Source organism: Poecilia mexicana, unplaced genomic scaffold, assembly GCF_051168715.1.
Source record: "Poecilia mexicana isolate PSO_F unplaced genomic scaffold, ASM5116871v1 scaffold_6, whole genome shotgun sequence".
In the NCBI taxonomy this organism is placed as follows: domain Eukaryota; kingdom Metazoa; phylum Chordata; class Actinopteri; order Cyprinodontiformes; family Poeciliidae; genus Poecilia; species Poecilia mexicana.
Genome location: NW_028263375.1, coordinates 34,100,881 through 34,127,128, shown reverse-complemented (window position 1 = coordinate 34,127,128; position 26,248 = coordinate 34,100,881). Strand labels below are relative to the sequence as shown.

The following is a 26,248-nucleotide window of genomic DNA, read 5'->3' as shown; positions in this document are numbered from 1 at the left end:
TTAAACATACTCCAATATTTTTAACAAATGACATGTTTTATTTTCAGGTTGTTTCTCTCTCAGCAGATTCACATCATAATTTCCACCTGTTCAGTCATATTCAATGAATCATTGAAAATAACCTTTAAAACCAAATGTCTAAACATGCTTTGCTGGACTGATTCTAATCTTAAATATCATGTTTCTATTTGCAGCAAGCAGAAAATCGTTATAACTAACAGAAACAAAAGCAAAAAAACTGTCAGTGTGGAATTAATTTATATTTCATTTACATTTACATTTACATGGAGTTACATTTTTCAATAATCTACTGAACATGGCTATCTGTCTAAGCTGCTGGATGTATCTCAAAAGTATGTTGAAAAACTTCCAGTATGTATGCCAGGGACAGTGACTTCAGTTTCAGATTCAGACCCTGGTCACTTTTAAATTACAAAGACTCCAGACTCAGCTTAGACTTACACTCTAAAGACTATTGATTTGACTTGAGCTCTGATGTGACTCTAGACTCAGTAGCAGCCTTTGTTTTATGAAACCAAGCCAGGACCCTTAGCCAACAGCTGAAGCACCATATTTTCTGTGACTTTTCAGTCAGTGACATCTGCTAACTGAGGGTTATCAATGATTCATCCCAATTTGTTTACATTAGCTGCAGCTTCATAATAGTGACCACAGTGAAGTCTCGCCAGCTCAAGACTGTTTCACATGTTGTGGTCAGTATAGATGAGAACATTCCATTAGATTTGTCAGAAAACCTTTAGTTTCCTTTCAAAATCAACTGTTCCACTAGTGGTGTGCTGACGCTGATATGAGTATCAGTATTGGACCCAATGCCAGCGTCAAGTACTCATACTTGTAAAAACAAGCCAATATTCCAAATCCTGCCATAATCTATTTCTACCTGGCCTGCTAAATCCCAGCAATTTATTCTACTGTTTGTTTTGTCAGGAGGGTCTGGACTCTCTGCTTTTGAGAAACGTTTGCTTCCTGGAGGCCTGACTCTATTGAAGTTTGAAACTTTACTCAGCGTTTGCCCGGGATTTTTGCCTGCGCCAGATCGACACCAATAAGCTTTCAGGATATTCTTTGCGCTGTGAACAACCATCCTCCACTGTGAAGAGAAAAATGTCGATCTGAATGAGGCGTGAACGGCTTTGTTCACTGCCTCTGCTGCCATTGATAAAACTACAGGCAGACTACAACTCTAAAACAGCGCAGAAAATCATCATCATTCACACTTCCTCTTTCTGTTCACTGATTTGCTAATTAGAAAATCTACCTAACAAAATTAAGTGAATGGGATAAAGCCCAGACTGCACTGTGAAGGGAGATTTGAATCCAGCAGAACTGCATAAGAGGGCAATGGCCAGGTTTTTTTAAACTCATGACAACATGATAATAATGATTGCATTTCATTTTTGTTTTGTTTAATTAAAATTCAACAAGCTAGACAGATAATCCACATAATCAAGGTGAATACATTTAGCTTTTTCTCTGCAGTGACAAAGTGTTTGAAATCACGTAGCATTTCTCCAACTGAAAAGATGAGGAGTCAGAAAGACACTGAACTAGAGGTGGGTAATATTACCAAAAAATTATGTTACAATATGTCTGTAGAAATAACCCGATAATGATGTCACAGATCATCTTTCACAGTTTCTTCTTTTTATCTTTTAATTGGATTTGGCCAAACAAATATGCAACTTTTAAAGAGGGCTTTTTTTCTAACTTTCCTTTATAAACAGTCACCAGAATAAAAATATATTTTCCAAATTGATTTATTTTATCACATGCATTTTATTTCCCTCTAATATTTTCCCCTTTATATTTATGCACCCTCTTTATTACTATAAAAAATGCTCAATACTCAACACCAAAATAGATGTCACAGACATTTCCACTGAAGTAATATCTGTCAGTATTTGGATTTTTCGCTTTCATGTTCCTGCAACCACACCCTCTGCCTCAGCTCGCCCTGTGCTCTGCCCACTGCACCGTTTGCTTTGTTTTACTAACAAGCAGTGAAGTTCATTTTTAGTGTATTAATATTAAAGCACTTCCTGTTCTGATGAACTCCACATTCTCGTTTGGTCACTACACAGTGTTTGGCTTACTATGTTGTAATTTAAAACATAAAATGAGACGTGGACAACAAGTTTAGATTTAGAACACAGCTCTCTATTGCCATTAAAAATGATCTTATTTGAAATGAGAAGAAAACCCTCCAAAGCCTCAGTTTGAGAATTGCAAAACAGTTTGAGATAGGCACCAACACTATCAACTATCAACACTGGAGTTGAACTGTAAATAGCTAGACCATCTAAAGAGATTTCAGTCAACAATTAATAACTTAAATTCACTTTAAACATGATGATCCACCAACACATAACCTCAATTAGAGAGAATCAATTTCTAAAATGCTTAAGAAAGGTAAAAAATACATTTGACAAATTTGTACATGTTTTTGGCCTGTTGACAGCTGAAGATAGGCACTGGCAGCCCTCCAGACCAGTGAGATAAAAGTGTAAGAAAATGGATGGATGGAAATTTATACATGAAAACCAAGGGACTGCGTCCTCTGCTCCAACTACCCTTCAGCTGTCCTCTGTCCCTCTGCAGGACACTCGGCCTCCTCCTGCTGCCATCCCATCATGTCAGCACTTCATCATCAGGAGCTGCTTTGCAGGAGCTGCTCATCTGCTGCCATGAACTAATTGCTTTTTCACTTGCATGAAGCCATCATGCTGCTTCAATGCGAGAGGCCAAACATCATCAGCACCAGTGCCATTCATTAGCAGGCAGACATTTTGTGATTGTGCCATGGGGATGCAAGACTATTTTTAGGAATGACTAGATTGAAAAAGGCTGCGGGGGGTGGGACACAGAGGAAATTATGGATTTCATTCTTTGTCGCTCTCTAACCTTGACACAGTAAAGCAAGGTGTCCCATTTAGCTGTGTTAGCTTGTAATGATGACCCGATTAGTTATACAATTAAAACATGAGTGTCTTTATTTAAAAGTGTATTTGTTTACACCAGCTCTAGATTTATATAGATCTTGTAAAAGTATTTATACTTTCAAAAGTTTTCCACATTCCACACAAAGTGATGCATGACTATGAAGTGGAAGGAGAGTCTTAAATAGTTTAATTTGTTTTCACAAAAAAGGAAAGTTTCTGAAAATAAAAGTTTTATATGCATTTATATCCAGTCTCCTCTATTCTGATACTCCAAAAATAAAATCCAGTTCAATAATATCTAACTAAACAGAATCCATTTATACATAACTGAATCTCAGAATGAGTTCTCAGCTGGTATATGAAGGCCTCAGAGTTTTGTTAGATAATATTAGAGAGCAAAGGCAACTAAACACAGCAGGCAGGTCAGGAAGAAAACCATGGAGAAGACAGCAGCTCCTCCAAAGTGTCAGCTAATGCATAGATCCACTGCTCAAGTGGAAGACTCTGACAGGACATATACAAGAAGAAGAAGAAGAAGAAGATAAGGCTTCTGCATGTTGGAGTTCCCGCTAAATCCTGAATATACCCAATTTGGGTTGTCTTGGCCTTTTTATCGCAGCCTGTGGGGTTTACCCTGACTGGGAACGAGAACACAACCTGTTGAATGTGACAGGTAGCCAATCAGAAAGCGCGTTGACGTAGGAACAGAGGGGAATCCCAAACAGCTGACATATCACGCAACTGTGAGTCCGGTGGATATCAGAGATGATATGTGGAAATGTTTATTATTTTATGTAAAGGTCATTATTATATATGTTTATTCAGTTAAAAATGTTAACTATGAAAAAACATATTCACCTCCAAATCATAGTGCAGCAAATAGAGCGGCTTTTATCCACCGCCTTTTCTTTTTGTTTCTTTTATCTTTTAAAATGACTCCACAAACTGTCACTATTGCTTCTCCATCGTCATCCATGTTTGGTCATTCTAAATTCCCGTATGCTATGTTGGGGGTTTTGTGGATTTTCTTCTGGAATCAGTTCGTGTGGTGTGTATATGTCCTGCCTTGTGGCTGGACACACGAACCGATCGAACCTGTTGTACTTTTATCAGCTCTGTGGTCACAGAGGTTTGGAGAATCGGCCGACATCCTTAAATCTTGCCGTCTAAACCAGACTTAAGACTCACAAGCTCTACTCATCTCCTCTCGACCACTGCCCAAACGCTCTCTGACTCTGGTTGCTATGGTAACGTTTACATATCCCTTCAAAATAAGATACAGATAGGACACAAAAATGAAAATTTTACTTTTGTGAAAATTTTAACTCACCATAATGAGTAACGGAGCCCTGAGCTTGTTTCTCTGCAACGAGACGGTCCATCTGGGAGTGATGGAGGAAATGACACCCGAAGTGTTGCTTATATCCTCAGCCTGCTTGGTCTCTAGTGGTGAAGCAGTCTGAAGCTTCATTGCCTCATTAGCTGCCGGTCGCCACATGTTACACAGAGCGGCTTGTAATGTTTGACTCACCTACCGGTCCGGGATAAATCCATCCTCCTGTCTCTTCTCTGGGCCTTTTCCCCTTTGCAAAGAAACTTTCCAAAGACATCTGATCTGTTTCTTACTCATTTTGCTGCTTGTGGGCTCAGTGTTGGCGCGCAAGTAACCGAGAGAATCCGGTCAAAGGATTTTCAAAATAAAAGATCCTCCAGACTCAAATAATACATAAAACGGAAATATTTAATTATTTCTTGCGTGGCTCGGTACCAATCGGTCCACGGACCGGTCCGTGGATCGGTGTCGGTCCACGGACCGGTCCGTGGATCGGTGTCGGTCCACGGACCGGTCTGTGGATCGGGGGTTGGGGACCACTGTGTTAGACTGTAGAAGACCTAAGGATGGGGTGGAGGTTGACCAACCAGCAGGAGAACCACCCTGAACATACAGCCAGAGGTACAATAGATGGTTTAGTTTAAAGCATAGTCCCAAGTCAGAATGACCCAGTAAAAATCCAGACACAAAATGGCTGACAACAGACGTTCTCCATCCAATATGACTGAGCTACAACTAAAAGAATAGGAAAAATAAAACAATGGGCAAAACCACAAATGACTTACAGTTTTAACTGCAGTGAAAAATGCTTTTAACACCAGGATACATGAACATGCCGACTTTGATATTATATTTGTAAAATTATTTTAAACCTTATAACATTTTTCTTCTACATCATTATTATGCACTCTTTTCTTAATCTGCCACACTGAATCTGGATAAAAGACATTGTATGTCCATTTCATGTCAGATGTGTAGGAGATAAAGTCTGAGAAGCCAGACTGAGATGGTTTGGACATGTACAGAGGAGAGACACTGAATACATCAGTAGAAGGATGCTGAGGATGGACCTGCCAGGAAAGAGACCTAGAGGAAGACCAAAGAAGAGATTCATTATTTCACATGAGTGAAAGAGGACATGAAGGTAGTTGGTGTGAGAGAAGAAGATGCGGATGATAGGGTTACATGGAGACGGATGAATCGTTGTGGCGACCACTAAAGAGAAAAAGCCAAAAGGAAAATAAGATAGATAGATAGATAGATAGATAGATAGATAGATAGATAGATAGATAGATAGATAGATAGATAGATAGATACTTGTGTGAAACTGCACTTGGCAGTTATCACCGTTGATTTCTTCAGTTTTTCTGACCACTTTTGGAAACGTGATTCCATTTAGATTGGCAAAAACTTATGTCATATATTTGCAATTTTAACAATATTCAAGAAAAGGTAAGTGTAAAAGATAGAGATAGTGACAATAACAACTAGTAAGAATACTATTACGAGGAAATGGGGAAAGGTGGGCCCTCCTGGTCATGAACAATGGACTGGGATAACAGAAGAAATCTACATCTGGCTTTTTAAGTATTTAGTTGAACTTCAGTTTTTTTCATAAAGTGTCATTCATTCAGACTTGGCTGGACAGAACTTTTACATCCTTATGTGGAGGACTACGGAGGACCAAAATCAACATTATAAGTAATAAAAGCATAAATATATATTTTGTTTTTCCTTTTCCTTACACGAGTTTCCGTCAAGTGATGTATATATTTTCTTTTTTATTTCCCCGAAACATACGTTTTTGTCAAGAAAAGTAAATATTTTGTTTAGTCTTTTTTTTTTTTTGCTTCTCCCTTTTCTGCTTGCTCTATTTCTGCAGCATCGTTATGTTAATGAGGAGAGCTGCCTTCTATGTCCAGCTCCTCTACTATTGGTCAATAGAGCTTTGGAACCAACGTCACTACTCAGACTTTGTGGGGCATTTAGGTCTTTAAATAACTTTCATGTTAAATAATATGTTTTCTTCAATAGCTTCCATATTGTGTGCCACATTGACTAGAAATCAGTAGGCAATTGTTGTACTAAACTCTATATGAGGCACATGCATTTTTATTCCATTTTAACTACATTTTCATTCTTGTTACGTATTTTTTTTAGTTTAAATTTAGTATTTCTCTTCAATAGCTTCTAGGTCATGTGACCTATTGAGTCAAAATCAGCGTGAAAGTGTTATAGATCTACAACTCTATATCTAACTCTAGACAGACTGGTAGAACAATTGTTCTAACTTGAAGTTAGTTTTGAGATGAGTATACCTCATCTGTACAGACTAGTTGTACCAGTCTGTACAGATGAGGTATACTCATTTTTATTCGATTTGACCCTTTTACTCCCTGTCGATACACAGCTCTACATTACTATGTCACCAGGTGACTCTGAACCCCTCCAGTCACTAAATAGATGCTTAAAACAGATAAATGTGCCAAAACTTTCTGCAGCTGAACAGAAACAAATCTGAAGTTATTATTTTTGGACCTAAAGAGGAACAATCTAGAGTTTAGATCTAGAGTTGTAGAGCTATAACAATTTCACAGATTTTGACTCAATAGGTCACCTGACCTAGAAGCTATTGAAGAGAAATACTCAATTTAAACTAAAAAAAATAGGTAACAGAAATAAAAATTTTGTTAAAATGGAATAAAAATGCATGTGCCTCATATAGAGAGTTTAGTACAATTACACACTAATTTCTAGTCAATGTGGCACACAATATGGAAGCTATTGAAGAAAACATATTATTTAACATTAAAGTTATTTAAAATATTGAATATGACTTGACATTTTAATAGAGGGTAGCGTGTCTCATGTAAAAGCATGAATTACCACTTTTCTGTATCAGTTGGTCACAAGGCAAGGCATTTATTAACATTTGTTTGACAGGAGTGTTTGGTTTGGAAATTTGTTGGCAGTCCCTAAGTGAACCTCCGAGCGCTTGAGGAGGGAGCTAGAGAACGGCTGGCCGAAATTAGCGTTCATAAGCTTGCTTGGCGGATATTAGAATATCCAATATCCAACTCGAAACTAACTTCACTACAGTCGGTAACACAACAAAACCACTGGGATAAAGTTTGTTTTGGTCTGTGGCCTGCAAAGATGGCACCGAGCGACTGCGCAAAACCTAAATGCCCTACAGAGTCTGAGTAGTGACATTGGTTCCAAAGCTCTATTGACCAATAGTAGAGGAGCTGGACATAGAAGGCAGCTCTCCTCATTAACATTGCAATGCTGCAGAAAAAGAGCAAGCAGAAAAGGGAGAAGCAAAAAAAAAAGAAAACAAAATATTTACTTTTCTTGACAAAAACATATGTTTTGAGGAAATGAAAAAGAAAATATATACATCACTTGACGGAAACTCATGTGTAAGGAAAAGGAAAAACAAAATATATATTTATGCTTTTATTTCTTATTATGTTGGTTTTGGTCCTTAGAGGGCTGGCCTCAGATAAAAATTCTCCTGACTTTTTACAGCTTACCACATAATAATCATGTTGTAAATTTTCAAATTATGAACTCCAAGGGCGCAACTACATACTTTCTTTCTGAGGTGTATGCGAACATGTCATCGGATCCCCCTCCCACCCTGCCCCAATAACATAAACTTGTACAACTCATCTTTAAGTAAAGTATCAAAAATAATAGAAGTACATATATGTGGATAAATTGCTGCCTACAGGGCAATTAAAAAGAATGAAACAAAAAGCAGGACATTATTTCATTATTTAATATATAAGAGAGCCAAAGAGCCACTTCTGTTAGCCTGTGTCTAGAACCACCTATGGGCTGAAGGTCTTATAGCATTCTTATAGCTTGATAGGAAGCCTGATCCAAACTGGCAACCCACATTAATAAAATGGTGAAATAATATTGACCATAAAACACTGAATTTATAAAAGATAAACATTTTTCCTACACAATCCTAACAAACGTTTTTAATGTTGAAAAAATAAGTGGTTTCTCTTCTCAATATTTATTAATTTACTATTAAAATATTTGTATGATTTGTTATTTAAATTGCCATTTATATTATTTTTCGGTCGCAGGAAATTATTAAGGGATGAAGAGACTGATGTCTTGTTCTTTGGGTTTTGCGCTGTTCTGCTGACCCATTCTGTCTGATATCAAACAACCCACTGTGCGCCACTGAATATCGCTGACACATTTTTTAATGCCCCTATTAAACGTCACTGTGATTGTTTAGCCTGTGTCTTCCCACTACCGTCTGTATTTTTGCCAGAGGTTTTGCTTCTAAGGACCATAGACATAATATAAGAGTAGACCCCGCATTGGCTGCTCCGGCGCAGGAAATACGGCGGCCATCTTGGAGCGGTATACCCTCCTACTTTGCTCAATCAAAACAGCAGAAGATGCCTCAGCACTGAGGGATGTTGTTGTTCGGATCGATGGACTAATTATGTGAGGGCCCGACAAACAATATTTCACAAGTAAGATGGACATATTATTGTGTATATATTGTGATTAGAATATTACTTTACTGTATTTATGTCCACCGGCGAGATACCAGCTAATATTAGCTACAGTGCTTGGTGTAATACGGGTTCAGCCCCGTTATGAAGGCTAACTGAGATTCTGTAAATCTAAAAATATTAATTATTCTCTAACATTGACTTAGATTATCTGACACAAGGGCCTAGAAATGAAACAATATAACACATATTATAAAACTTATATGTGTTATAACATTCACCAGCAAAGTTTACACAGGTGGTAAAGACTATTATTTATATGTAATTCTTTCATTTTGTCAAAAGTAAGATACATCCCAAATCTTCCGTTTTTGTTTTGAAAGTTTCCTAAAGACACGATGTGAGGAAGAAGAGAGAGAAATCTATAAAGAGAGACGGATTCTCCTATTTAGGTCCCGCAATGACAATTTAGCTGACCTTAATATTTCCCGTGTTTTGTTTCGGCCATTATTATTAGACTTATTTATGAGATGTGTGTGATAGGTGTGTCTATCAGACATTTAGAGGGTTGTCCCGTATTGGTTCAATATGAGCGGAGTCAACAACAACCACCTGTCATTTTAGGCTAGCTTAAGCTAAACTGAATGTCAGTGTAAAACCCTCCTGTTGATACACTGACATTACTTATCTACTGTCTTTCAACCACTTTGAAAAGCTTCTCTTCGTCTCTCCAACATCTTTATTCCTCCCTCTCTTCCGTTTTCTGTTTTGTGGCCCGGAGTTTTTTTTCTGCCGCCCCATCTTTAGCTCCCTGTTGTCGAGTGCACTACAATTCAAATTTAAAAGAAACAAACGCGCCTAAGCTACCTGTATGGGAGGGGAGAGGCGTCTAATCAGTGCTGTTCCTCTGTCATTGATCATTTTATACACAAACAGCTGTTAATTGCTGACTAGAAAAAAAACATTTCCCACATCGTTTTTGCGCCCCCTCTAGTGCAGCGCCCCTATGCGTTGCATACACTGCATCTTTTTGCGCCACTGATTAACTCACATGTAAGCTTGGCACTTAAAATATCACTATCTTTGTGTTTGGTGTTGATTGTATTGTGCATCATATTTTATACAAGACATCAACCCTCTTCTGAAACCCACATTTTGGCACAGGTGTATTCTCAGCTGCTTTGGCTTACTTTCTGTCCATCATTCTTTTTTTTTTCAGTTATTCAATGTTATCCATTTAAATAAAACTATTATAAGCTACAAGTTTTAACACAATTGCAAAAGAGGCAAAACATTTTGCAATACATTTAATCCCCGAGTCACAACGCTGTGAGATTTAATGTGAAATGTGATTTAAAACAGGATTCATTGCAGCATGAGAAAACAACAAAATGTCCCCATGGAGTTCAGTAAAGCTATTATTTATTTAACCTTTTTAAAAAGCTACCTTTTGGTCATCAGTCTAGCATCATAATTCCGGTACTGCATCATCACTCCTGGTAATTTTTTAAAAGAAATCCTGAAACCTACTTTTGACCCATTTTTTCTTTTTTTTCTTTTCTTCAAACAATGCCTTTTCTCTCAATTTGTCAGAGTGATTTAAATAGAGACATGCATGTAGAGTTTGACTTCCTGTACTGCAAGCTTATAATGTTGGTCATTGAAGACTTAAGCTCATTCCTGCTGAATTTGTAGAAGCTGATCTGGATAATAAGGTCGGACTAATTCATGAAATGCAAATATTCTGTAAATACGAGAAAGGCCCTGCTGAAGCCCATTAAGGTCTTTTGTGTGATCTAACATCTGCTAAAGCAGTTCTGCAGTCACCTGCTTAGATCCCCACCACAAGCCGATGAATGGAAACGAAACGGAGCGTATCAGCCCTTTCACTGTTGAGGACTTTTTCCAGCCCATGTCCTCCACTTAGGCCTTTTATCGATGGTCTTTTACTGCATGGCTTTTTCTTTGTAGCGCTTCGTTGGTCTATGGCCCTTTAGATAAGGGCCATCGAAGGTTCGGGATCAAACAGGGACTACAATCTTGCAGCCAGTCCACAAGTGGATCCCAAATCCAATGGCTCTCTACAAGTTCCTCTACAGAGGCTTTCCTTGTTTTACTGCTAAACAGGACCCTGGTGTGAGGGGTCCTGTCAGAGGTACTGTAAGCCACCTGGATCTGCTGACATCCTCCATTACATAGTTCTGAAAAGCCGCAACCACAGAAGACGAGGTGAAGGAGAGGGTGGGTCAATGTGGTGGCAGAACGCCAGGCAGGCATCAACAGGGACAATATGGCCACCCCATAACACCATCCTTCAACCCTCACACACCCAGAAATGAGGGGGCAGCCAAATGAAGAAGAGGATTAGAAAAAAACCTTAAGGGGTGAAAAGAAAGAGAGTAGACAGAAGATGAATGAAGCTGTGCTGCTGCCAAAGGGGAGTGATGCATGAAAATGGTTAACAAAACATGTGCAGCAGCAGAGAAGATGTAAAAGAAAGACAGAAAATGAGAGATTAAGAGCTAAGAAAAGCAAAAGAAAAAGAGTTAGAAAAAATGTTAAATAGCAAAATATAAAGATCTTGGCTTGAGGGAATACACTGCAAGAAACATTTTTCACATACCAACTACTATCAACTACAGAGCCTACACTAAACCACCAAAGACATGTTTAAACAAAGTAGGTCTTCAGGCTTCCTCGACTCATACTGAACTGTTAAGAAAATATTTGCCACCTTAAAGTTATTACATTTATTTCTCAGAATAATTGGTAAATTACTAGTCGTTTACAACAGCCCTAATGTGTATAAAGATAAAGAAAAAAAAAAAGCACTATACTAAATCAATATACTTCATTACACCTTGATAGAATATTATATTTTATTATTTTATTAAAAGTAAAAATTGATCCAGGAGAGCTCCGTTGAATTTCAGTCACAATCAGGTTGGTTAACACCAGACCTGTAAAGTTTTTTTTAAATGGCTTAAATAGGACTTGTTTAACAACACAAAGCCTTAACGATCTTAAACATCATAGCTCTGTCGAGAAAAAAAAAAAAACATAATCAAGAATAGATGAGAAACAAGCTCACTAACATCTTTAAATCAGAAAAAGGTTAGAAAGTCATTTCTAAGCCTTTGGGACTCTCTTCACACAATCTGTATCCCAATGTACAATGTATAATTGCTCAGAGTTAAAATAATTTCCTTCATTATTTCATGCTACACTATTAACATATTAACATATCTACACTGAGGTAGGCAACATTAAAACTGTATTCACCATTTTATAAAAGCACAATCACAAGTTTTCTTTTTTTTATTTCGCTAAGTTAAAACAATTCCCATGGAAAAATAGAGCCTTAAGCCCAAAGAACATTTGTCAACACACTGTTAATTTTACATGGCTTATTTAAAAGAACAACTGAAATTTAAAAGTCAGTTTAAATGGTTTAAAACCATTTTGAAAATATTTTTTATGATTAAAGTTGACCCACAACCACCACATAAATGGAATTGATTTTCTGTATTTTCTGCCACAGACTAAAGCTCATGAAGCCTTATCTGATGCAAGGTATGATGTTTTTTACAGTGTACAGTAGACAAAGCAGGCCTGAAAACAGAGATGAGAGCTGGCAGGAAATGGGGTTGGTAACGAGGCTGGGGATGTTGAGGAAGACTAATGAACGAAGGAGCGCCGCTTAACCTGCACTCCAATCTCCCTGTGAGGCCTCCGGGTCTGAGGGACCCCAAAATTCCCCACCCCACTCTCCCACCCATTCACCCACTCTGTACTCTCACACTTCTGCTCCAGCTTCACACTGCCACAGCGTCTCATCCTTTTTCCAAAGACTGGCAGTGAGACAAATTGTCATGCAACCATGTGTCATCAGCTTAACTTTATAGGAGATGATTGTTGAAATACAATCATTTTTTGGAACTGTGTTCCTCACACAAACTTGAAAAAGGTCAGCTCTGAAATGAAGAAAATTAAAGTTAGGCAAAGACTTCTTACATTTTTACTTCAGGCTGTTCTTTTCCCCCCTTATAGTTATTGCTTGGCAACTCACTTAACACAATGGAAGCTTGATTAAATACAATATAAACTTCCATATAACAAAACATTATAGTTTGTACATGTAGATTTTAAAACTAAACAGAATTGCCATAATTTAAAGCTTAGCATGCTGAACATTGTTTCCAGTTTCAAATATCAGCGTTATGAAAAGCTACGCTAAAGAAAAGACTTCAATCTGCTTTCATGACTGAAAGTTGTTTAATCATTTAAAGGCTGACAGAAGAAACCATTGTTACAAAAATTAAATGTTTAAAACCAGAACCGTTTATTGGATGCTCTGAACTTAAAACAAAGCAGCAAATACTTGAAACATTTTCCAGTTTTTACAAATTTGTTGTATAATACCTGATACACTGGGCTTTCATGGTCATGTAATTATCAAAAGGCAAAGCATATTTTGAATTCAGAAAAGCACATTTACCAATTAAACATATTTTTTGCTGACTATTTTTAGACTTGCATTACAAAATCTGTCAATGTATTTTGCCATTTTAAACACAAAGCAAAAATAGTAACAGATTTACTTGTACTGTGGGGAGGTACAGGTCTCAGAAATATTTCTATCAAATATCAGACAGTATTTTATCAAATGATAATGTGATGTCATATGATACAAACTGGTTCAGTTTATTCCCTATCTTTGCTCCACTAAAAGCTGAAGATAGTCAACACTATGAGTAAAGTAAAAGAATGTACTGACGCTGGCTTAACAGCAAGAGAATATGTTGTTCATGGTGTTAGGTTTCCTCTAAAATGTCCAAAAGTCATTTAACCATTCTGTTTGTAAGATATTTGTGTAAAGCACCATCACAATGCTACAACTAACATAAATCCGGCTTCATGGAAGCATCAAATAAAACAATCCAGCTTTGAAGCTGCTGTTAATTAATTTAATCAGCAAACTGTTGAGAAACAGAGAGAATCCATACATACAATGTTACCAGTTATTTGTTAACAGTACGGTAACTCAAGAGGGGACAACATTATTCATTAGTATGACATTTGTGCTTACTTTCACTCCTGATTACATATTACAGACTGTTTCTGAAACTGGAAACAGTCAAACCTAAGAAAAGTCTGAAGTTTGCTTTTGCATCTCTGGCTACCATGAAGTTTGAAATCAGGGAAAAAATTTTATCTGACACAAGCAAAAGTTGGCATAATTCTCTGAACGAGGGGCAGTGGGAGGAAATGAAGCAGAGTGCATTGCTCAGACGTGCTCCGAAGCGTCCTGTTCATTGCTCCTGCCCAAGTTGCTGTCAGATCCAACATGGCGAAATGTATTTAGTTCAGTCAAGATCAGAGAGAATACTGAGTTGTGAATTCATTCTGATTGATTTAGTGATCTCTGTGATGTACTCTGTGCAAAATGTTGAAAATGTCTGTGTGTCTGCACCAAGTGTGTGAATCATAATCTGTCAAAATGACAAATGGCTTTAAGAATATTCTGTCACTGTTTAAAACAATGATCAGAGATTAAGTATATTCTGATTACATGACAGGAAAAGTCATTGATCGCTACCTTCATCTTCATCCTGCACACTAAAACCACTAAAGTCATTTTCATCAGAATTGACATTCCACTTTTGCAAGTTGTTTTTGGGACTCTTATTAAAACCTTTTTCATCATTATCCACCCTCTGCCTTTGCTTCACTTGCATTTTGGTCCAACCTCACCCACAGTATCACTGTGTGCTTCCATTTGCCTGCTAATTTTCTCTTGATAATAAATTACTATTGAGAGAGAAATAAGTGATAGTTTCATAGTAAATAAAACATGAATCTGGCTAATACAAAGCAGTTTTTTTTACAATGTATGCAAGGATTTGGTCCATGCAGATTTATCTAGCAGGATCCCTGTACAATTTCTCTTTCTGGCAATTTTGCATAATATTTTCTATAGAGATCAAATATGGCAGTAGATTGTAACGGTTCACATTTAAACAGATAATGTTGACTTATGTCAACCGAGAGCTTTTCTCTTTCACTGTTGCAGGTACAGGAGCTTTACTGGCCTTTTAAATTGCTCTTAAACCCCATGGCATGGTAGATTAGCATTCCATTTTTTCCAAGGCATCTAACTCAAAGATGTGTGCATCTAGGATGCAAACAACACTGTTTGCCTCGTCTTTTTGGCTAAAGGGAGAGGCTCATGATTTCTGTGGATGTACTTCCCATGAGATTAAAACTCAGAGCAGCTCATGATCAGGTGAGAAGCTCTGGACGGAATAGGAGCTGAATGTCTCTTGTGGAAGTGTTGAGACATAAAAGTCAGACTGTTTGGACAACGACGGCATACAAGTCAGAAGGGATCGAGAGTTTGACCAATAACACCAGACTTCTCAATAGCGCACCTGACATAAAAAAAAGAGAAGAGGTTGCCCTGCTGCAACCAGTCTAGATACAAAAAACTGAGTTTAACACTGAAAATCTTCCTGAGGTTGACAACAGGCACACATTAGGTTCACTTTGTGGCCCAAACCAATCAGGGATTGGTGATGATCCAGCTAAACCCCTTCCCCACCATCTTTGAAGTTGTGTCAAAACTGGACTTATGCTTTAAACAAAGAACGCTCTCATTTTTATCCTTTGCCATCTTATTATGGTGAGAAGATCCAGCTCCCCCTTCACACTGGATAAGGACGGTTTTATAGGGGATATAAAATGGATAAGGGCTAATATGTTTTCTATGGACTTGGAAAAGATAACATTTACTGTCCAAGGCTCTGAAAATAGATTGTATAAAATTTGGCACCCCTTCTTAACTGCTTATGAGAAATCTTTTTTATTCTCTTTTCATATTTGAGAACAATGTATCCACAAATGTGGAGATATTATCTAAACAAAGTTATCTCAAATACTATCTTTTTTCTACTTTGTGCAAATGTTATTTATTTACCTCAGTTAAGTTTTGCACGAGTGTAACTGCTGTTAGGGGATTTGTTTCTGGCTTAAAATCCGTTAAAATTTGATTGCTCTGCATATTCCATGTAATTTTTATTACATGGTTTCTATAATGACTAAAGAATGGAATGATTGTTTTGTACCATATTTACCAATGTTTTGCTAATAATCAATAAAAATACATTTGGAAAAAAAAAAGGTGCTCCTAACTTTTTGTTGGTGTACCTGAGAACAAAAGTTAGGTGCACCAGCGCAAAACGTTGGTCTGGAGGTCAGGCATGCTCATATTAAATTTGATAAAAATTAGAATCTTTAAAAAAATTCTACTAAAGATTATATTAAAATATCAATTTTTTTTGACAACCTTAGTAACTAGTTACTACCAACCTCTGCATTTCAATGACTGATAACTTGTCCAAGCATAAGGAAAATGAGAGACATTATAAAACAGCAGCACAGCAGTGGTTAGTCTGTCAAGTATGTGTGTCTTCTACATACTGTAATATTTCATATAGTGCTATTCAACCATTGTTAGTAAACATTTTGCTACAGTCATTGTGCAAACAAAATCCCATTAAATACATCATGAGTTTCTACTTCTACTAACAGTTAGCCTGGTTAATCAATCAGCAAACCCCAGTGACTGAGCAGGGTTCACTGCTGTCAGCTTCAGTCTGAACAAGTTCTCAAAAGACTTTCTCCTCCGCACTTTTTGATTGAGCTGCTTCTTCAGCAATCAACATATTTGCTGTCCTTATTACTACAACATCATCATCATCATGTAATTCATTCACATTTACCTCTCAAAGTGGGCCAGGAAACATTTAAGAAATCACAAGTTTTTGAAATATCAGTTTAACGGTATGTGGGATTTAAAAAGTATTGCAAAACGTTACACTATCAAGAGACTCCAAAAGTTCTTCCTCTCCAGTGGATTGTCATTTATTAAGCAATTTGTGATAAGAAAAGTTGCAACGTTTATAAAATCTCTCCTCTCCTATAAAATCTGAGCTGTTTTGTCTTTCTCAGATGTTAATCAGAGTGAAACCAAATATTTTAAGCACCTCATTGGGCTGCTGCCAAGATGAAAGTGGAACAATCAGAACAAGACTGACTTCTTACTAACATAAAGTCCTTAAAACTCTGGATCACTTCATTCTTGCTTTTAGACACAAGATGAAATCCTGACAAACTTCTCTGTCCTGGAGGTCTGTTTTCTCTCTGACATCTGACCTGCAGCAACAGAAACTTTACCCAATTAGAAATAAGAGCATTCATGTGCAGTGAGAGTAGATGTCTCTGTGAAGCACTGGAGGATTACGGCTGTTGTTTCAGACAGATTAGGAGCATCTGACAGCTTTAATGAACCAGTGAGACCGCGTCCAAACCACTTTTTCATGCTTGACAGCTCCGCTTTGGAGCTGATAGGAGACCTTCTGCTCCTCCCAACGTTTTAATCTATCATCTCACAGAAGCACCGGGTGATTTTCAACAGAAAACAAAGGAGACATCACACACATGAAGCCAATACCCACAGCTCTTTGTTTGATGGAATTAAACTTGGGCAAAAGCATCCAATCCAAACTCATTAGCAGCGCCATCGTTTTAGTTTGTTTATGGCGAAGCAGCGCACCTGAAGCTGCTGCGCAATAACCGCAAAAGTTGGCCAGCAATTATAAAAAAGAAATACATCAATAAATCACTTTCAGCTAAATCTGAACCTGAACACGAGAAAACTGCATAATACGTGTAGTGTGGCCCAAATACACCCCGCGGCATGCCTTACCTTGTTGGCAGATGAGGATAAAGTGCGCAACCAGAAGCAGCCCGTTGCCTTTGCTCTCCATGTTGCGGGAAAAACGCACTTAGCTCGGAGAAGTTATTGAAACCTTAGTGAAGTCGGTTGATGGGAAACCAGTCCCGGCCAGTCCCAGGTCCTTACAGCTCCATGCTGCTCTAACTGTGGTGCTGCTCGTTGTTGTGGTTTGGCTGCGTGTGTGTACCGTGTCCTCCCTCCGCTCTGACTGAAGAGCAGCCGCCAGACTGAAGCTCTGCACCGCCCACAGTTCGAGGTCACGCCGGCTCCATTTCTTTCACACAACAAGCCCGAGCAGCGCTTCTCACACTCATAATGCACTGCTAAGCTGATAGCTAATGGATGGAAATAAAGAACCAAAACAATAGCTAAGCAAATAAAGAGAAACAGAAGAGGCAAGGAAATAACTAAGACAGGGACGGCGACAGAAGAAAGAAGGGATGATGGTGAATTCATTAAAATTAAAGCATGCTGTGAAGAAAAAATAAACTAAAGGAAATATAAAAGAAAAAGAGGAATATTGATGGGAAAAAGCCAAATAGCCAATATTTGATCTTAGCTGAATGAAGAACCTCTTCCTGCTACACCAACTCACATCATCCCCAAACGGACTGGTGGAGAGAATCAGACTCTGAAAAATACAACATAAAAAAAATTAACTGAGTTTATTTTGTCAACCATTTGGGTTCCACATCCATGACCCACTCTATCTCATATATATATATATATATATATATATATATATATATATATATATATATATATATATATATATATATATATACATACACTCTAAAAAGTGTATTTGGGCTGCAGTTCATCTTCTGGATTTATTTACATTAATTTCACTTCATTCTTTTGCTTTTGCTATGACAACTTACTTTTTTGTGTTCATTTAACTCAAAACTTACAAATCTTTAACCTAAAGGAACTTTTCACTTTGACTTTATTAAAACAATTGAGTTCAATGCCAGGCTGCACAGTGGCACAGTTGGTAGAGCTGTTGCCTTGCAGCAAGGAGGTTCTGGGTTCAATTCCCAGACCCAGTCTTTCTGCATGGAGTTTGCATGTTCTCCCTGTGTGTGGTGGGTTCTCTCCTGGTACTCTGGTTTCCTAAATTGTCCCTAGGTGTGAATGTGTGTGCATGGTTGTTTGTCCTGTGTGTCTCTATGTTACCTTGAGACAGACTGGTGACCTGTCCAGGGTGTACCCTGCCTCTTGCCCAGAATGTTAGCTGGAGATAGACACCAGCAACCCTCCTGACCCCACTAAGGGACAAGGGTGTAAAGAAAATGAATGGAGTTCAATGCCAGTTTTGTATCACTAAGTCCTTCCAACTCAATTTGCTAAGTTTTTATAACTTAATTCGTAAGGGGGTTTAACATGACAAATTTAAGTCACTCTCAAACCAAATATTCTCACTCTTACTCAAATCTCATTTATTTTGTTATTTTGTTGTAATAAACATTTTAAATCTCTTGGACTTAATTCTACAGAAAGTCAACTCAAACTTTTAAGTAGTTCCAAACTAAATATTTTGGGCTTCAATCTTCTTAGTTTACAGCCTGATACTCTTTTTACAGTGTCCTCTAAATACACTCTAACTTAAAAGTTACAAATCTTTTCCTTAAATGACCTGCTTACTTTGACTTTACTTGAAATAATTAAGTTCAATACCATATTTGTGTCCCATGTCTGACACCATGACTCAAGCTTCCCAGGGACAGATTCTGTGGCTCTGTGGGTAGAGTCATCATCTTGCAATCAGAATGTTGTAGGTTTGATTCCAGCTTCCTCCTGCCACATGTCAATGTTCCTCTGGGCAAGGCACTTAACCTCAAATTGTTGACCGATCTGCATGTGAATTGGGTGAATGTGACTCTAGTGTAAAGCGCTTTGAGTGGTCAAAATGACTGGGAAAGTGCTATACACGTTAAGTCAATTTACCATTTTTTGAAGTAAACGAAATAATTTGGGTAAAACTGACCCAAATCATTAAATCTGTTATCTTAAACATTCTTAATAAATTTGTTTAAAAAAATTAACAAATTGAGTTGGATGACTATAATATATTGAATTGGTTAAACTTAAATTAAGTTGGATAAACTTAATTTAATTGCTTGTTACCTATAGAAGCAATTCAATTAAGCTGGTTCAATTTTCTTTTTAGAGTACCGTATTTTCCGCACTATAAGACGCACCGGATTATAAGGCGCATAGAATAGATGCTACAGTAGAAGCTGGAGTTACATTATGCATCCACTAGATGGAGCTGCACTACAGGGAATATCAACAAAACAGTCCGACTCCAGTCGTTAGGAGAGCCTCCTGCGATTGGGCCGGGGCGTGGCCGGACGATGGTCACCCTTCTCCGTTCTCGCACAGCATGTTGGTGGAGAAAGTGGTGCTAAATTACCTGCAGACGACCTGATTATAGACGGTTGGTAGGTAGATAGGTCAGTCAAACTTTATTAACAAACCAGCATCCTGACAACTATCCCTGCATGCACTGCGCGCTTCTTCTTCGATGGGCGAAAATGAAGTCGGCGGCTGCTTACCGTAGTTGCTAGACCTGTTGTGGCTCAATATTGGTCCATATATAAGGCGCACTGTCGGCTTTTGAGGAAATTTAAGGTTTTTAGGTGCGCCTTATAGTGCAGAAAATACGGTATATATATATATATATATATATATATATATATATATATATATATATATATATATATATATATATATATATATATATATGTATTGTTTTTGCTGCTCATTTTATTTATCAATTGTGTTTCAGTTCATTCTTTGATTTATTATTCTTGATTATTTGTTGTCATTGATTTTTTGTAAGATTTTTCTGTGTTTCTTTATTTCAGTCCCTTGTACGATTTCTAGTTATCTTCTTACTCTAGGTTTAGTTATTCTTATATGTCTGTGTCTGTCGTTCTTTAGTGATTCTCGTTCTGTGTTCCTTATTATTTTTAGACCAGCCTCGTTTCTGTTTAGCTCTTTTTATAGTTTCCTCTCATGTCTTTGTTTCTTTCTAGTTTATCATGTTTTCTTTAGTCTTAGAGTTTCTTCAGTGTTAGAATTATTTCCAGCTTTCTTGTGTTTCCTCTCTCACTCTTGTGTTCTCATATATCTTCCCAGCTTCCCTGTACTACCTCCTCCCTCCCCTCAGCCTGACTCGTGCTCCAACTACTGTATTCACACCTGCAGTCAGTTACCTCATCAGGCCAGGAACATTGTTCCTACTCAACCTCACGGTATTTTAACTTCTCTCTCTCTGTTAGTAGTCGCCAGTTTGTTTTTGTCATCTTGCCACATCTCGTCTCTCTCTCTCCTTGTGTCTTTTTGTATTTGCTTGAATTTTTGTCTTCCCCTGGCTGTTCCTTTTTTGTAAATTGGATTTTGCCTTTGTTTAATTCTCACACTTATTCTGAACTTTTGGCTGCTGCTTTTGGGTCCTCTTCAATCACTAATAATGACAGCAACAACCCAAGTACCTCATACGTAGACAGAAACTAAAACAAATTATGTTTAATATTGTGAAATGACACAGAGAAAAAATATTGAACAGAGGGGAAAGTCAAGACACCTGCCGAAATCTATCAGTGATCAGAAACTTATCCTGCCCTTTGTCAATGCAAATGAATATCAGCTGGTTCAGTCCAAACTGATGGCCTATCAAAAGGTGTGTCATTACCAATATGTCACACAAGGAACATCCTGTGATGGGTCAAAGCAAAGAACTCTCTAAACACCTTTGCAAAACATCCAGAAGGCGTTGGCAACATATTTCTACTGTTTCATTGGAACTTCTGAATGTTCCAATGATGTCCAAGACAGTCTTCAACTTGGACTGGTACATGGTTTTTAAGCTATCACCTGAGAAAATTTTGTAGCATGTCTGCAAAGCTATGTTCATCTTAAAAGTTCAGGGCTTTGGGCACCATGGTCATTTGCAGAAACTCTTTGACAGTCTTGTCCTCTAAAAAAGGTTGACAGCTAGGTCTAGCAAAGAGAAAGGGGTTTCTTCTGGCACTCCAGTCACTGAATTTGCAGTCTTTTCCAAATGCTGATGAAGACGTTAACTATCCTCAGTGAAAGGGAGTGTGGAAGGCTTGGTAAAGCACTTGCCACTTAAGGTGATTAAAGCTGAGCAAAAGACAAGTTTGAAGCACTTGGAGAAGTGAAGTGTTTTGAAAGGTTGACATGACTTTTTAAGCCTATCGTAACCTGATACTGGAGCTGTGCAGCATGTCAGGTCACTGACCTTGTGCAATGAGTGTCCTTATGTCAAAGCAAGGCAAGTACTTTTATATTAATGGTTGTCCTCATCAAACCCATATACTCTCTTGACCGCTTAGATAAGTACATGGAAATTTGAGAGCCTAACATCTTTGATGTTACATATAGAAATTTCTTTGCACAACAGAAGTCTTCCAAATTCACAAATCTTTTGCCAAGTATACTCATGCTTGGAGGGATCTTGATCGTATTTATCAAAGAAAAAAAAAAAGATTGGGCATGCTCCAGAATGCAAAAGTCACTTTGCCATTGCAGCAGACACTTCATCTTTTTAATCTCTTTCATCACTGTTATGAGCTTCCAAACACTCTGGGACATTTGTTGACATAGTGCACCATTGAGGCCAAACTCAAGACCCTTTTCAGTCCTTTGTCATCAGCTGTTCCTGGTTGTAAAGCACATTTACAGAAATGCCACCAGAGAGGGTTCTGAAGTTACAGCCCACATCAGTACATGCGCAAAGCAAGTATGCTTGAGGTTATACTTCAGCTTAGTGTTTGCATTTTATTTTTAGCAGTTCACTATCACTTTTGAAAACCTCTATGTTGTAAGTACAGTTTTCCTTATTCCTCAACTGTCCTAATATTTTTTAAGCAGTTTTGAGGCTTTTAGTTGAGTGAGCATGGCTTTTGTCTTCTCATGAATTTTCAAGTGTCAAACAATCTTTGACTGAAGCTTGCCACAAATAAAGCAGTAACTTTCTTAACTCTTGACAAATATATACTAGCAGACTGGATGCCTTCAACATTTTCAGGTCCGGTGAGGCATTCCACAGATCTACCTTCAGTCTCAATGTCAATTGGTTAAACTGACCTTTTTATTTATACCTTTTCATTTGTTTCTTCACCAGCTTCTTGGCACTGTTTTCTATTTCAGAAATTAGCCCTTTAGCAAAGTCTTTCTGTACCATAACTGTTTTTTAAGTCTCAACAGAACAAGCATCAAGAGCAGTCATTTAAGGTTATCTTCAACCATCTATTGTAAGTGCAACTGAATTGTCTGAGTAAAGTTAAGGATGAATTATTCTGAAATATTATCAGATGACATAGTTTCTTCAAAGATGCAGTTTCTTTTTTAAAAGAGAAAAAAAAATCTTTTAAAATACATTTACTGATGTATATCAACATCAGCCCTCTGTTTTTTTCATAGCAAATCTTGTATCAGACTGAAAAACAGCTTATGGATTATTGGGACAGTCAACCCCCTCCACCATAGGTTACTGGGTAAATACAGTTGTTTTCCAAAATATTTCAAAATGTAAGCTTATTCATCTATAACCAGGTGAAAAATGGCTACCTGTTAATATATATTTTGTAAACTTTGCTTTGCTTTTATTTCATGTACTAGTTGTAATTCTTATTTTTGTCAGCATGTGGTACTGTTGTAACACAGAGGTCTCAAAGTACCGGAAGTTGAAAAAACCTTTTATTTATGTACTCTGGCATTCTTAATGATAAAACGGAAGAGAAGGACTTTTTTGAGCCGATACCTGTCGGAGAAAACAACTTTATGGCCACATAAGTGAAGAATCAGGATAATTAATGTCTGAACTGTTTTATTTGAACTGCACTTTGTTGTTGAAAATGTGACAAATGAAATTACCTTACCTTACCTTTTCCATGTACAAATCTGAAGTGATGTTGCTGTTGTCATGTCATGTTTTCCAATTTGTCCTCTTTTAGAGGTTTCACTGCCATTTGTTACAAACTGATTTTTTTATTTCAGTTTTCAGTGAAGCTGAGTTGCTATGTCTCTGTTGAGTGCTAATAGTGCTGTTAACGTGTGATTTTATTCAAGCCGCTGCTAATCAGGAGCTTTATACTATTGTTACTAGTATTACTATAATAGTATGTTATTACTATTATACAGACCATTCACGTAACAAAATACTATTTTTGCTCCATATTTTCAACTTTATATTTTACATTTTTGCAACTCAGAGAAAATTTTTCGTTTTGAGATAAAGAACCCCTTTTATCTGAAGTTCAGTGTGCTCTGTTAATCCCAGCTTCACTTCATTGTTCAGTGTCAATTTTAAGGCATGCCTTCCCTTTGTAAAACTTCCCTCAATAAATCTGTGAAAGTTTTTCATCAACAATTTTGTTAAAGAATTTAAGTGCAAACCAGGGATTACCTGACCATCTTATGTAGATAGACATAGAGAACATTGTGGATGTGAAAAAAATCAATTGAAAAAAAATATCTTCTCTGACCGGGACACTGAACTAAATGCTTCTAGCTATCCAGAAGATGGCAGCTCATTGAAGGCATTGAAGACATTCACTTCTGTTTTGGAGGACCAAGTCAGCGCCACTGTCTCTACATCTCTACTTAAATTATGATTGTGAACATTTATTTTTCACCCACTTGTGCATAATCAAATGTCGCTGGGTTTTGATGCTGATCTGGAGGCTGAAGATGCACTCTGTAGACTGGTATTATAAAGTTTTGAAATCAGGGAACATTTCTCAAACTGAAGTGATGAGATGTTTCTGAATAAGGTGCAGTTGGAGGAAATCTGGCAAAATTTGCTCCTTCTGCATTAGTAATAGATGATAAAATTAGCTTGAAACCTCACACTAAATGTGTCTGTAATAAAGTATCAAAAAAGATTTCAATTATCCCCAAAGCAACATATCTGAATAGTAAGTCACTCCACTTCCTGCATTGTTCATTAATTCAGCCATTTGTACATTTTTGTGGTGTGGTGCAATACATATAAATCAATATTACAACCACTAACAGTATTGCAAAAATGAGCCATCAGAGTAATACACAATGCTAATTTTCTTACACTCACATATCCGCTTTTGGTTAAGTCCAATTTATTAATATTTCAGGAAATTGTGAAATATCAAATTGTTCTACTTATGTGCAATCCATTTTAATCTGTTCCATAACTATGTTCAGGAAATGTTTTGTGAACTGTACTGTGGATACTACTTAAGGGGAACACTGAATTTCAAAATATGTAGCATCCAAACAACTATGAAAATGTTTTGTATCACTGTAGCTGGAGTCAAACATGGAATGAACTGAATTTGGAACTAAAACAATGCCCAAGCATCAGCCAGTTTAAAAATAAATACAAAGCTATGTTACTCACTTAGCTATAATTCAGGTACAATTGTCATTACTACTGTTAGTATTATCTGTACATCTTCCTGTCTCAGAGTTAGTTTGCAACCATCTTGTTTATGTAATATAATTGATTTGCTGGCTCTTTAGCAAAGTATATTGAACAGGCTTATGAAATTTATAACATGGTTTTAATTACAAAATTCTGATAGGTAATATATTTAATTAAATTAAGATAAGGGGTAGGATTAGATAAGTGTTCACTTCTTCCTACTCAAATAGAAAAGTAATGGTAAACAAATGATTTTGTTCTTGGTTATGTATGCACGTTTTTCTCTGTCCTACTTGATTGCTTGTTCTCTTGTTTTTAAAAACCTGCTTGAAATGAATCAATCAAATCAAACGTGGTACATTGTCTCTATGTATATCAATAAACAGTATAACAGCATTTGGAAAAGCCTCTCCGTGGGGTGCCACCTTATTGTGGTGGAGGGGTCTGAGTGTCCCAATGATCCTAGGAGCTATGCTGTCTGGGGCTTTATGCCCCTGGTAGGGTCACCCAAGGCAGACAGGTCCTAGGTGAGGAACCAGACTGAGTGCAGCCTGAAGACTCCTTATGAGTAACAACGTTGGACTTAGTGCTCCCTCGCCCGGACGTGGGTCACCGGGGCCCCACTATGGAGCAAGGCTTGGAGGTGGGCCATGATGGCGAGCACCTGGTGGCCGGGCTTTTACTCATGAAGCCCGGCTGGGCTCATCCCAAAGAGGAGACATGGGTCCCCCTTCCCATTGGCTCACCACCTGTCGGAGGGGCCAAAGGGGTCGGGTGCATTGTGTGATGGGCGGGAGCCGAGGGAGGGGACCCTGGCGGTCTGATCCTCGGTTACAGAAGCTGGCTCTTAGGACGTGGAGTGTCACCTCTCTGGTGGGGAAGGAGCTGGAGCTAGTGTGTGAGGCTAAGAGGTTCCGGCTAGAAATAGTCGGTCTCGCCTCGATGCATGGCTCTGGTTCTGGAACCAGTCTCCTTGAGAGGGGCTGGACGTACTACCACTCTGGAGTTGCCCGTGGTGAGAGGCGCCGGGAAGGAGTGGGCATACTTGTTGCCCCCCATCTTGGCACCTGTACGTTGGGGTTTACCCCAGTGAATGAGAGGGTAGCCTCCCTCCGCCTATAGGTGGGGGGACGGGTTCTGACTGTTGTCTGTGCTTATGGGCCAAACAACAGTTCAGATTACCCACCCTTCTTGGAGTCCTTACAGGGGGTCCTGGAGAGTGCCCCTCCTGGGGAC

General features: G+C 37.9%; 1 protein-coding gene across 2 annotated transcripts in view; it reads right to left on the bottom strand.

Annotated features, from left to right (window-relative positions):
• Positions 1-18,190, bottom strand: part of LOC106934271 (receptor-type tyrosine-protein phosphatase zeta-like) — a 119,025-nt gene extending 100,835 nt beyond the window's left edge. The window contains exon 1 of one of the 2 annotated variants that reach the window (XM_088006669.1): positions 17,548-18,190. In XM_088006669.1, the coding sequence (XP_087862795.1) occupies positions 17,548-17,608 (61 nt within the window). In that variant the 5' untranslated portion in view covers positions 17,609-18,190. The remainder of the gene's footprint in view (positions 1-17,547) is intronic. The other variant, XM_088006670.1, reaches the window with a different exon arrangement.
• Between the last annotated feature and the right edge of the window lie 8,058 nt (positions 18,191-26,248).